The 13,734-nt window shown below is 44.5% G+C and overlaps 1 protein-coding gene across 3 annotated transcripts in view; it reads left to right on the forward strand.

Annotated features, from left to right (window-relative positions):
- The window catches only part of LOC120978759 (oocyte-specific histone RNA stem-loop-binding protein 2-like), a 63,638-nt gene that overhangs the window by 16,071 nt on the left and 33,833 nt on the right, over positions 1-13,734 (forward strand). For all 3 annotated transcript variants that reach the window (XM_040407099.1, XM_040407092.1, XM_040407107.1), the window contains one exon: positions 1,247-1,336. In XM_040407099.1, coding sequence (XP_040263033.1) covers positions 1,247-1,336 — 90 coding nt within the window. The remainder of the gene's footprint in view (positions 1-1,246; positions 1,337-13,734) is intronic.

Consider the following 13,734-nt stretch of genomic DNA (forward strand, 5'->3'; position numbering starts at 1 on the left):
CGTTAAGAGAAATTTTTGTCTTTCTGAAGTTTTTATGCGTAGTCTCACGAGACTTTGCGAAGCAATAACTTCGGCTCATCGGAGCCAATACAGTCTAATACTGTACGGAGCTCCTGTTCCATACAGGATTAGAACAAAGTTTTATGCAAATTGACTTTGGATGTTTCACGCGAAGTACACTCGCTCATCCCTAGTTACGACCCATACAATAAATTGATCACCATTACTTATCCCGTAAGTTGGTGTTAATTTTTGCATTTTTATCTCCTTTTCTTTAATTCAACCTCACAAAAACCATAAAGTGATCAAAAAGTCATATGTATCAAAAGTGGTACCCATGAATTCTACAACTGGTCCCACATGTGATAAAGCAATCGCACATCTGTCCATGGAAAAATAAATGTTATGGGTCTTTAAATGCATTGAGACAAATGCAAACTATTTTTGAAAAATACTTTTTTTATTTTTTTGTGCAAAAATAGGAAAAGATTACAAATTTTAATGTTATGGGTGTAATTATACTGGATGGTGAAATTATTTTACAAAAGTGCCCTTGCGCCCATTCGGATATCTATGCTAGCCCCTTTAAAAAGCTGCAAACGTGCAGTTTGCAACTTTCATGCCACAAAAGTGGTGTATTTTAATGATAGATCTGCCCCTGTCAATATCAAAAAAAATTTGGTGCCATTTTCAGATTGTAATGTTTTAAGTCCTGTAGAGGAGCATATGGGAGGGAATGCCAGAAAAATTCAATCTACAGTATGCAGCATTTTTTTTATTTTTATAACTTTCTTTATTTGGATGTAAAAGGCAGATAACATCCATTTTGGAAATGACATTGTATGCAGTATACAATTATGCCACAGACATATCACATCATGTACATCCTTTTATAGAGCCCAAACTATATTTGCATATGTTTACAGTTGAAAATGGCATTTATGTCAACCCTTATATCCCCCCCCAACCTTCACCCCCCCAACGTATTTTGCTGGGATTTGAACACCTGCCTATCTGATATTTATGAGCTATCCTGAGGATAAGTCATCAGTGTTGCTCCACTGCACAACCTTTTTAAGCTGACAGCAGAGTGGAGCTAAACAATTGTCTGGTTCCAAGTGCAACCAGATGCTAAGCGGGTAAATGTAAAAATCAAGTGCAAATGTTGGTATGTAACATAAAATTGATTGCAAAGTTAACTTTTTAATACGGTTTTAATTCTGTGTTACTGTTAAATACGTTAAAGGGTACCATCAAGATCCCGGTTCCTCAGTGCTCCAGGATTGCTGTCAAAAGAAGGTGGCCATCAACACTCAGATATATCTGATACCACAAGGTACATGTATAGATGTGTAGCTTAGGCTTGCTTAAAATTAGCCAAGCTGTGAGTGACCCTACTGACTTAGACTCTGGTACTTTCACATCTGTGTTTTTAATTCAGGTTTTGAGATCCGCCACTTTTATTCAGTTTTAATTTAATACAACCAGATCCGGCCTAAACAGATGTATCCGGGTGTATTAAATGGCACGGATCATTTAACTCTGGTTTTGACATCCTCTGCTGGATCTAGAAACCTGAATTGAAAACAAAGATCTGAAAGTAGCCTTAGGCTTGTTTCACACTTGGGTTTTTAATTCCGGTATTGAGGTCCGGCAGAGGATCTCAATTCCGGATTAAACTGATGTTTTGATTTTGCACATCAGGATGCATCTGTTAGAATGCGGTTGTGTAAAATCAAAACGGAACAAACAGGTCAGTCACTAAATACATGGAAAGTCAATGAGTGACCTGGTTTGTTAGGCTCCTAAAAACGGATCAGTCACCATTGACTTGCATTGTTTTTAGTGACTGATCCTGCTTCTGTTTCGATGACCGAACACACAAACTTAGCTTGCAGCGGTTTTGTGTCTGTCACAAAACGGAATGGATCCTGAACGGATCCCTTTCTATTCAGAATGCATTAGGACTAAACGGAACAGTTTTTTTCCTTACGCCCGTGACAGCACCCTTGAGACCGCCTCCATCCAGGACAGGAAATGGGAACCTTTGTGGAGAGCTTTAAAGGAGGGGCATTGCCCCTATAGCACCAGTTCCTGTTTCCTGTCTTATGGATAGGACGGTTGGTGGAGAGCTAAAGTTAAGGCTGCAGGAGTCCCTGACTTGACATGTGTGTAGGGGTTACCTGGTGCGGTGTAAGTCTCCACTAGGAGCCGATTGGCAAGACTGGGGCACTCCTTCTTGGTCCTGGACTTGTCGTACAGTCCCAGCATGACTGGAAGGTTATGTTGGCGCTCCGGACCCTCCTTGCGATGTTGAGGAGGTTCGGGGCCTCTGCTCTCCTTCCCTGGCTTGCATCGGTGGGGAGGGTGGGCTGAGAGTGTTCCTGGCGTGACAAGCGCATGTAACGGAAGTCGCGTGACGTGACTTCCGGCATTTGGAATGCATGGGTTCCAAGGTGGAATGCAAGAGGGGGATTAATGCTAACGGTTTGGCCGCATGGGAACGCCGGCAGGGACCCGGGCTTAGGATTTCTAAACCCTGTCCTCTCTTCAGCGTGCTTCCAGAAGGATCCCAGCCAACATGAGGGGGGGTGTGGATACCCTGAAGGGAAAACTCTCACTCATCTGGAATTATGGAGGAGGAGAGTAATCAGCGCGCTGATGTCCAGGAGGATCATAATGGCAGACCGGTATTCCTGGTGGGATAAGGGGATTTGATCCCCATCCTTTTACTTTCTTTTAGAATCTATTGAGGCTTATTCTCTTGTTATAGAATACCAAAGAGGGCCCTAGAAAAGCCATGTCTAAGACTAAGGAAAAGGAGTGTGCCGTATGCAGAAAAAACTCGCTCCCTCCTGGTCCAAATTACTATGTCAGCATTGTGTGAACAAAGTAGTTGAGGAAGAATCCCTGTCCCTGCTTCAGAATGTCAAGGACATTGTTAAATCTGAAGTTTTGGACTCTATTAAAGTGTTTAAGAAATGCCTTTCTGCCTCTGCAATGGGCAAACAAGGTCACGTTAACGTGATCTTGGATTCAAAATCTTCTGATGAAAACGAGCAGGAGGGAAGTCCTGGGTGATTCACTGTAACGAACCCCGTAGTAGTAGCGTCCAGTTCGTCTGGTTTACCCAAACGGAAAAGCACGCAGTGAGTATAGCCCTCCGTTCGGTTGCTTGTTTGGTAGATTCCCAAGGTATAACAGCCAGCAATCTCAGCAGTATCACTCCTACACACATCACAGGTACCCAAACATCAGCCGAAACGTGATGGGTGTAAAAAGACTTCCATTTTATTGAACAGAACTTGTATTTATACTGTACCCCCTGCAAAGGGGGGCCTTCCCAGGGGGAGGCAAGAAACGACCAATAGTGCATGCTTTACAGTTTGGTCTCTCCCTTTGTTTGCCTGGAGATAATTAGTCCAGACACTGTATAACTTAATTATCTCCAGACAATAAACACACGAAAATGACCCAATACACAAATTACATGGTACAATTACAGGCCACACAATACGCATATCTTCACATTCACATTCTTCCTTGGATGAAGAATCTTCCAGTAGACCCTTATTTTCTCCAGAAGATACGGATTCCTTACTTAGGCTACATTCACACGTCCCTATTTTTCTACATCCCGATTTTCGGTCCGTTTTTTGCGGATCCGTTGTTCCTGAAAATTTTTCCGTATGTCATCCGTTTTTTGCGGATCCGCAAAAAACGGAAACATGTGAAAACTCAAATCCGACAGTATATTCTAACAGAGGCGTTCCCATGGTGATGGGGACGCTTCTAGTTAGAATATACTGAGAACGGTGTCCATGACTGCCCCCTCCTGCCTGGCAGCACCCGATCTCTTACAGGGGGCTGTGATCCGCACAATTATTGTGCGAATCATAGCCCCCTGTGAGATCAGGTGCTGCCAGGCAGGAGGGGGCAGACCCCCCTCCCTCCCCAGTATTAAATGTGCCCAGTGCGGCCTCACCTCTCCCCCCCCCATCATCGGTGGCCAGTGCGGATTCCCAGTATTAATAAATGTGCCCAGTGCGGTCTCACCTCTCCCCCCATCATTGGTGGCAGTGCGGATTCCCAGTATTAATAAATGTGCCCAGTGCTGTCTCACCTCTCCCCCCCCCCATCATTGGTGGCAGCGGAGAGTACCGATCGGAGTTCCAGTTTAAATTGCTGGGGCTCCAATCGGTTACCATGGCAGCAAAGACGCTATTAAAGTCTTGGCTGCCATGGTTACTAGGCAATAAATACAAGCATTATACTTACCTGCGACTGCGAGCTGCGATGTCTGACCGGCCGGGAGCTCCTCCTACTTGTAAGTGAAAGGTCTGTGTGGCGCATTGCTTTTAGCACAGACCTGTCACTTACCAGTAGGAGGAGCTCCCGGCCGGTCAGACATCGCAGCTCGCAGTCGCAGGTAAGTATAATGCTTGTATTTATTGCTAAGTAACCATGGCAGCCAAGACTGCAATAGCGTCTTGGCTGCCATGGTAACCGATCGGAGCCCCAGCGATTTAAACTGGGACTCCGATCGGTACTCTCCGCTGCCACCAATGATGGGGGGGGAGAGGTGAGACCGCACTGGGCACATTTATTAATACTGGGAATCCGCACTGGCCACCGATGATGGGGGGGGGGGGGGAGAGGTGAGGCCGCACTGGGCACATTTAATACTGGGGAGGGAGGGGGGTCTGCCCCCTGCTGCCTGGCAGCCCCTGATCTCTTTATAGGGGGCTATGATATGCACAATTAACCCCTCAGGCGCAGCACCTGAGGGGTTAATTGTGCAGATCACAGCCCCCTGTAAGAGATCGGGTGCTGCCAGGCAGCAGGGGGCAGTCATTTTCACGAAGTGAAAAATCAGATCTGTAGAAAACTTACTGGGAATCCGCACTGCCGCACTGGCCACCAATGAATATAGAGGGAGGGGGGCACATTTAATACTGGGGAGGAAGCCTAATTTCCAGGAACGGAATCCGCATAAAACGGATGACATACGAATGTCTTCCGTTTTTTGCGGATCCATTGACTTTGTATTGGTCCAGGATCCGATTTTTCAGGACAAGAATAGGACATGTTTTATATTTAAACGGACATGCGGAACGGAACAACGGACCCATTGAAAATGAATGGGTCCAGATCTGGTCCTGATCTGTTCCTGAAAAAACGGAACAGATCAGGAAAGAAAAAACGGACGTGTGAATGGACCCTAAAAGCGATAAGAGCCACTATGAAAATAGATGAGGCTAGGTAACAGAAGTCTATTCATGACATTATGTTTAGGGACTTGGGACATAAGTGGCCTAGAGTCTTCCCATTAAATGAAATTATTAAATATCTAATTCAAAAAGAGTGGAAGAAACCTGATAATTTTTTTTTATCCCTAGATGAATTAAGAGGTATCCTTTTGATGAGGGTGAATCCTCCACTTGGGATAGGCCACTGAAATTAGACGCCCCTGTAGCCAAAATCTCAAAAAGAACTGCCCTACCCTTTGAAGACCTTGGTTTATTGAAGGATCCAATGGATAGGACGGAGGTGTATCTTAAAGTATGGGAGGCCTCTACTCAGGCCTTTTAAGCTCAACATAGCCACTACCTCTACAGCCAGATCCTTAAAATTATGGTTGCAGGAGTTTAAGTCTCATATTAAAAACAAGACCTCCAGAGATCAGCTTTTTGCGGTTTTCCCAACAATTTTCAAGGCAGTAGATTTCATCTGATGCCTCAGTGGATGCAATAAGATTGACAAAGCTGCTTATCTAGCATTCAAACTCTGCTAGAAGGGCTATTTGGCTTAGGGGTTCGTCTGGGGATACAGGTTCCAAAAACAAGCTATGTTCTATCCCTTATCAGGGGGATTTTCTTTTTGGGGTCAGTGCTTGATGACCTGTTAGAAAAAGCCTCTGATTGCAAGAAAGGTTTTCCTGTTTGTAAACCACCTACGAAAAAACTGCTTTCTAGGCATATGAGGGTTTTCAATGGATCTGACAGTAAACAAAATAACTGGAGAGAGGCTAGAGGTAAAAAAGACAAAGGTTTACTCTTTAACTCCTAGTCTGGTTCAGGGCCTAAGTCAGATCAGCAATGAAAATTACAGTCCATTGTGGGTAAGACTCTCTATTTTCTCAGGCTTGATAAACGGAATAATAAGAGAAGATTTTTGTCTAGTTGGTTCCCCCCCTCCCCTCCGGAAAGGCTAAAGATTACAGTTCTATCTGCAAATTCAGTAAAACAAATTGGCATTAAGGGAAGACATTTTTTCCCTACTAAAGAAGGAAGCTTTAGGCCCAGTCCCAGACTTAGAAAGGCAGAGGTTTTCATAAGTCCTTCATGAGGACTTTTGACTCTGTAATAGATTACGGATGCTGAATCTTGTAGATGCCTGGAGATTGAAGCGCCCCACAGATGCTGACTATACTTTTTATTTGACTCCACACAGGTCACACCAAAAGTTGGTCTACCTTTTCATATGATGGCCTCCTTCCTGTGCTAGCTCAGACTAAAATAGGCCTCTCCACTTTCTTGGATCATTCTCCGGTGTTTATAAATCTGTGATTACAGGAGCTGCCCAGAAACGCTCTTGGACAACCCAGATGTTCAGTTTCTCACACGGCAGCTTCAATCCTTTTTTTATACCAACTCCACTCCAGGTATGTCAGAGGCTGTGTGGGAGACACAAATCCTTCATGAGAGGACTTTTGATATCTTTAGGCGCCCGAACAAAGAGGGAAAGGGAAGTTCTAGCTATCCTGGCTCAGATCAGGTCCTTAGAAACCTCACATAAGCAGACTCTGAGTCAGACTGAACAAAACGAGCTACAATCTTTGCGCACTCAGCTTAAAAATATTCTGAACAAGAAGCTAGCTAAAATATGATGCATTATAAGCAAAGAATCTATGCACATGGAGATAAGGGAGGGAAATTAATATCAGCATTGGTAAGAGACGAGAAAAGTCCTTTGTTTCCCATATAAATAGCCCAGGAGGTGAGTCGCTCACTCGCACTTCAAACACAGCAAGAGAATTCAGTACTTTCTACACATCACTGTGTGAATATAACGACCTCTGATTCAGAGATCTCAGAATCTAATAGAATATCAAATATATTTAGATTTCTTGAAGATTTCAAGCTACCTTCTCTTGCTGTGGCTGAGGCTACTGAACTGACCACACCTATAACCATTCAAGAAGCGAAGGATACATTGGCTTCCTTCCCTTCAGGGAAAAGCCCAGGCCCGGATGGGTTTTCCTTAACGTATTATAAGAAGTTTCAAGACCTGTTACTCCCAAGACTCGCCCGTTTTATGTAACTACCTTTGCATGGGAGGGTCATTCCCAAAACAGGCGTTAGAGGCCCACATTGCTATATAGGCTAAAGAAGTGAAGGATCCTGCTTTATCCTTTAGCTATAGACCCATTTCTCTTTTAAACATAGACATCAAAATATGGGCAAAACTCCTACCCCGCGTTTGACCAATTTACTGCAATAACTCATCAAATATATATATATGCAGCACACATTAAACGCGGGTGCAAGTCCTTATAGGGGCCTGTGACCAAGGTCCCAAGTGCATATAGAAGAAAAAGGCAGCAGTCCAGATTAGTGAAAAAAAAGTGGATGGTTTATTCACCCATCTAGCAGCAACGTTTCAGCTCTCTCATTGGAGCCTTTGTCTAGCTGAATAACATGTGCATAGTGGCATACATAAATAGTGCAAACAATTTCATAATCACAGATCAATGATTAAACAAAGTGCAAGTGCATCAAGAATAAAGCAATATTAAAAGTACAATTCATCTATCATCATGATTATATCTAAATTGATTGTGAACATCGTCATATAAAGTGCATAACGTGATCCGTACAGTGGAAAAAATCAATAAACATACATGATTACCAATCAACGTATAAAGTGTACACAGTGTATAACAATCACAAGTTAATTAAAACCTTAAAAAACTTTGGATGGGTCATGTTGAGTCATGGAGACATAGTGGAGTCTGCTGGCGTCCGGAAGGGCGGTCTGCGCATGCGCCGCTCCATGTGCTCTCGCGAGACACGTAGTGATATAGGAGAATATGGGAACCACATTAAAGATGGCCGCTATCTAACTTTCTAGCAGGGCGCATGCTCATGCTCATACAGGCCATCAAGTTCCCTATACAGAATTACAAAGACACACTCAGTGTCCAAAGCTCCGCAGTTTTCAGCAGACAAAAGCTGATCCACAGTCCACGGAATGTCTGTGTCAGGGGGGCATCACGGAGTGTCAGACCGTATACACCTCACTGTCCAGACCTGTCAGCATGTCCGCTCCATGTCAAAATCCCACTGCGCTAGGGATGGGAATCAGGGTATCAGTGATGTAATCCCGACTCCCTCTCTAAGCGGGGGGAGTCACGGATAGACTGCTTCGGAGCATTACATGATATAATATAGTGTATGACTAATGGACAAACCAACCTGTCAGGAGTCAGTGTCACTCAAGTCCCATTGGGGGCTAGAGAGGCATCGAGTCAGACCGGGATTGTCACTATTCATGAATTCCAATAAAGTGGTATCCCAACAAAATTGATTATTTTATAACATATTAATGGATCGCCTGCATAGTTCCTCCAGTCTTCACCAAACGTGACCATTCCTGACAATAGTCAAAATTGTTGTCCTACAAAAAAAAGGGAACACAGTTAAACATATAGCACATGTTTTCCCTACAAAGGATACAAGTAAAGAGCAGATACATACAGTGGAGGAAATAATTATTTGACCCCTCACTGATTTTGTAAGTTTGTCCAATGACAAAGAAATGAAAAGTCTCAGAACAGTATCATTTCAATGGTAGGTTTATTGTAACAGTGGCAGATAGCACATCAAAAGGAAAATCGAAAAAATAACTTTAAATAAAAGATAGCAACTGATTTGCATTTCATTGAGTGAAATAAGTATTTGAACCCCTACCAACCATTAAGAGTTCTGGCTCCCACAGAGTGGTTAGACACTTCTACTCAATTAGTCACCCTCATTAAGGACACCTGTCTTAACTAGTCACCTGTATAAAAGACACCTGTCCACAGAATCAATCAATCAGACTCCAAACTCTCCAACATGGGAAAGACCAAAGAGCTGTCCAAGGATGTCAGAGACAAAATTGTAGACCTGCACAAGGCTGGAATGGGCTACAAAACCATTAGCAAGAAGCTGGGAGAGAAGGTGACAACTGTTGGTGCGATTGTTCGAAAATGGAAGGAGCACAAAATGACCATCAATCGACCTCGCTCTGGGGCTCCACGCAAGATCTCACCTCGTGGGGTGTCAATGGTTCTGAGAAAGGTGAAAAAGCATCCTAGAACTACACGGGAGGAGTTAGTTAATGACCTCAAATTAGCAGGGACCACAGTCACCAAGAAAACCATTGGAAACACATTACACCGCAATGGATTAAAATCCTGCAGGGCTCGCAAGGTCCCCCTGCTCAGGAAGGCACATGTGCAGGCCCGTCTGAAGTTTGCCAATGAACACCTGAATGATTCAGAGAGTGACTGGGAGAAGGTGCTGTGGTCTGATGAGACCAAAATAGAGCTCTTTGGCATTAACTCAACTCGCTGTGTTTGGAGGAAGAAAAATGCTGCCTATGACCCCCAAAACACCGTCCCCACCGTCAAGCTTGGGGGTGGAAACATTTTGCTTTGGGGGTGTTTTTCTGCTAAGGGCACAGGACAACTTATTCGCATAAACGGGAAAATGGACGGAGCCATGTATCGTGAAATCCTGAGCGACAACCTCCTTCCCTCTGCCAGGAAACTGAAAATGGGTCGTGGATGGGTGTTCCAGCACGACAATGACCCAAAACATACAGCAAAGGCAACAAAGGAGTGGCTCAAGAAGAAGCACATTAAGGTCATGGAGTGGCCTAGTCAGTCTCCGGACCTTAATCCAATCGAAAACCTATGGAGGGAGCTCAAGCTCAGAGTTGCACAGAGACAGCCTCGAAACCTTAGGGATTTAGAGATGATCTGCAAAGAGGAGTGGACCAACATTCCTCCTAAAATGTGCGCAAACTTGGTCATCAATTACAAGAAACGTTTGACCTCTGTGCTTGCAAACAAGGGTTTTTCCACCAAGTATTAAGTCTTTTTTTGTTAGAGGGTTCAAATACTTATTTCACTCAATGAAATGCAAATCAGTTGCTATCTTTTATTTAAAGTTATTTTTTCGATTTTTCCTTTTGATGTGCTATCTGCCACTGTTACAATAAACCTACCATTGAAATGATACTGTTCTGAGACTTCATTTCTTTGTCATTGGACAAACTTACAAAATCAGTGAGGGGTCAAATAATTATTTCCTCCACTGTAACTGGTGACTAAATGACCCTGAATTCTACATTTAGAGTCCCTAAAGTATAAATCCCAAAAAGTTCTCTAATAATTTTGGTCCTGTCACCACCTCGTCTCAGAAGAGGTATCTGTTCCAAAAATCTAAACCGTAAATCCCTTTCAGAATGTTTAGCCTCAGTGAAATGTTTTGATACGGGAAGATCCATTTTTTGTTTCCTAATGGAATACCTGTATTGATAAGTCGGGTTTTTACGTCCCAAGTAGTTTGACCTATATATAGGAGATGACAAGGGCAAGTCAACAAATAAATAACATGGGACGAGTCACATGTTAGATATTATTTGATTTTAATCATTTGACCAGAAACCGTAACATCAGATTACAATTTACACAAAATATCATTTGACCGGTTTCTGGTCAAATGATTAAAATCAAACAATATCTAACATGTGACTCGTCCCATGTTTATTTGTTGACTTGCCCTTGTCATCTATATATAGGTGAAACTACAGGTATTTTTGCCCATTCATCTTTAGCAATGAGCTCCAAATCTTTCAGGTTGGAAGGTCTTCTTGCCATCACCCTGATCTTTAGCTCCCTCCACAGATTCTCAATTGGATTCAAGTTGCCCTGCTGTGGTTGACCCTTTCCTCCCTTGTGTATTACAGGGAGAAAAGGAGTCTACCTCCTCTGTTAAAGCTAGGCTCAGGAGGTGTGGCGTTTGCTCTAAGCGTCTTCCTTCCCCTGGGTCTAAGCCGCTGTGTAAGGATTGCACCTCTGCTATTGTGAAGTCAGAGTCATCCAGTCTTATGGAGGAGATTAAGACGCTAGTCAGAGTGGAGGTCCAGTCAGCTCTGGCCTATAGGGACCCTCCTGCCTCCCCTAGACCCAGCTTAACCACGGCCACAGACCGCCCTCTTCCAGAAATCCCACTCCGCCCTCTTCCAGAGATCCCAACTACTCTGGTAGTGACCTTGACTCATAGTGACCTATCGGACACTGAGACTCTTCCTAGATCCCTAGAATCGGAGGAGAATAGCGAATATAGCAGGTTCCTCTTCAACCCAGAGGACATTGACTAATTAATCAGAGCCACTATAAGAATGGAGGTATCTAAAAAAAATCAGTCAGTCCAAGAGGAGATTTTTGGGGGTTTAGGAGAAAGGCACAGGTCAGTGTTCCCTGTTCCGGACAATATCCAAAAGATAAGGGCGGAATGGGATAAGCCTGAGGGAGGCTCCTTTATTCCACGTGGCCTGAAAAGACTATACCCCTTTGACGAGGCGGAATGTGCTGATTGGGAAGCTGTTCCCAGGGTCGACACCCCAGTTGCCAAGGTGGCAAATCGTACAGTCCTACCATTCGAGGACGCTGCGCAGCTCAAGAATCCTTTATATAGGAAAGCCAAGAGCCTTAAGAAAACATAGGAGGCCACGGCTGCCCTCTTAAAGCCTGGTGTAGCGGTGACGTGTGTTGCTCGTACACTCGCCATATGGCTAGAACAATTGGAGTACCATATACAGTAGTTAATAAGGCTCCTCAGGAAGAGATCCTGGATAGTCTTCCCCTTCTCAGGAAGGCCACCTACTTTCTTGCTGATGCCGCTGCGGAGTCTGTCAGGCTATCTGCCCGCTCTGCGGTCCTCTCGAACACTATCAGAAGGGTTCTGTGGCTAAAACACTGGTCCAGTGATAAATCTCCAAAAACAGGCCAATATCCTTCCCCTTTCATGGTCAGTACGTGTTCGGGTCCGATCTGGATAAGATCCTCGAATGCTACAGACCGTAAGAGGGGGTATCCAGAGGACAAATCTAAAACTAGGAGACAGTTTTTTTTTTTTTTGGAGGCCCCAGCAAGATCCCAGGGCCGATAGGAGGGGCCGCGAGGGTCGGGGCTTTACAAGAGGCGGGAGGGGAAAGAATTTTTTCCTCAATCCCAACGGGGGAGATCCCTCTCCTATGTCAAAGCAATGACGTCATCCCGGTTGGAGGAAGGCTCAGCTCCTTTCTAAGTTCTTGGGAGCAGATCATCAAAGATCCATATATAATAAGCATTGTAAGAAATGGCTACACTATATAATTGGATTCCCTTCCTCCACAGAGGTTTGTTCTGACCAGGCTTATCATGGCCCTCAAATCTCCCTTGTCCGAGGGCATAAGAAGCTTATTATGCCTAGGGGCCATAGAGAAGGTCCCCAACGGGGAATTAGGGAGGGGCCACTACTCCCCTTTAATTCTGGTCCGGAAATCTAACGGCAATTTTCGGACCATTATAAATTAAAGAACCCCTGAACAAGCATATAACTTACCACAAGTTCAGGATGGAGACATTCAAGTCGGCGGTAAAACTCATCAAAAGAAGTGCTATGATTGCTACAATAGACCTCAGGGACGCATATTTTCATATCCCGATACAACGTTCTTTCCAGAAGATTCCTGAGGTTTGCGATGGAGCAAGGGGGGAGAGTTCATCACTTTCAGTTCAAGTGCCTCCCGTTCGGCATATCATCTGCGCCCCGCATCTTTACCAAAGTTATGGTGGAGATCGTGGCCTCCCTCAGCAAGGACGGGATAATTGTCCCTTACCTGGACAACCTGCTGATAATAGCGGAGACCTCGGATCTCCTTCACAGGCACATTCAGGTGGTTCTCTCGCCCCTCCAGGACTTGGGCTGGCTAGTCAACCGGGAGAAGTCTGATCTGCTTCCAAACCATTGGAAAGTATTCCTAGGTATCCTCATAGATTCTACTCTCCAGAAATCTTCTCCCCCCTCTAAAGGTCTGGAATTTGAAGCTAAGAATCTTTCACCGGAGAACAGAGGAGGATGTCTTCCAACTACAGTGAGTTTCGGGCAATATGGGAGGGCCTCAAGTCAATCCAGGTCCAAGTCGGGAATCGCCACGTCCTGGTCCATTTAGACAAATCCACAGCTGTGGCATTTATCCAACATCAGGGAGGAACAAGACACGGTCACCTCCAGAAGCTCTCAAACCAGATCTTCCTTTGGGCAGAAAGGAATCTAAAATTCCTGGCGGAAGTACATCTGAAGGGTTCCCTGAATCTCCAGGCAGATTACCTCAGTTAGCGAAGTCTGGATCCAGTCGAATGGTCCTTGTCCCAGTCGGCTTTTCAAAGAATCTGGGATCGGTGGGGGAATCCTGTCCTAGACCTGTTCGCCTCAGGGAAGAATCACAAGGTTCAGAATTACTTTTCTCTCAATCCAAGAGATCCATGTGTGGCAATAGATGCTTTCACTCAGGATTGGACGTTGGGTCTGGTCTATGCCTTCCCCCCCCCCAATACCAATGATTCCAAGGGTGCTCCAAAAGTTCCAATCCAAAATGTGCAAGCTAATCCTGGTGGTCCCATTCTGGCCCAGAAAG

Source organism: Bufo bufo, chromosome 1, assembly GCF_905171765.1.
Source record: "Bufo bufo chromosome 1, aBufBuf1.1, whole genome shotgun sequence".
NCBI lineage: Eukaryota > Metazoa > Chordata > Amphibia > Anura > Bufonidae > Bufo > Bufo bufo.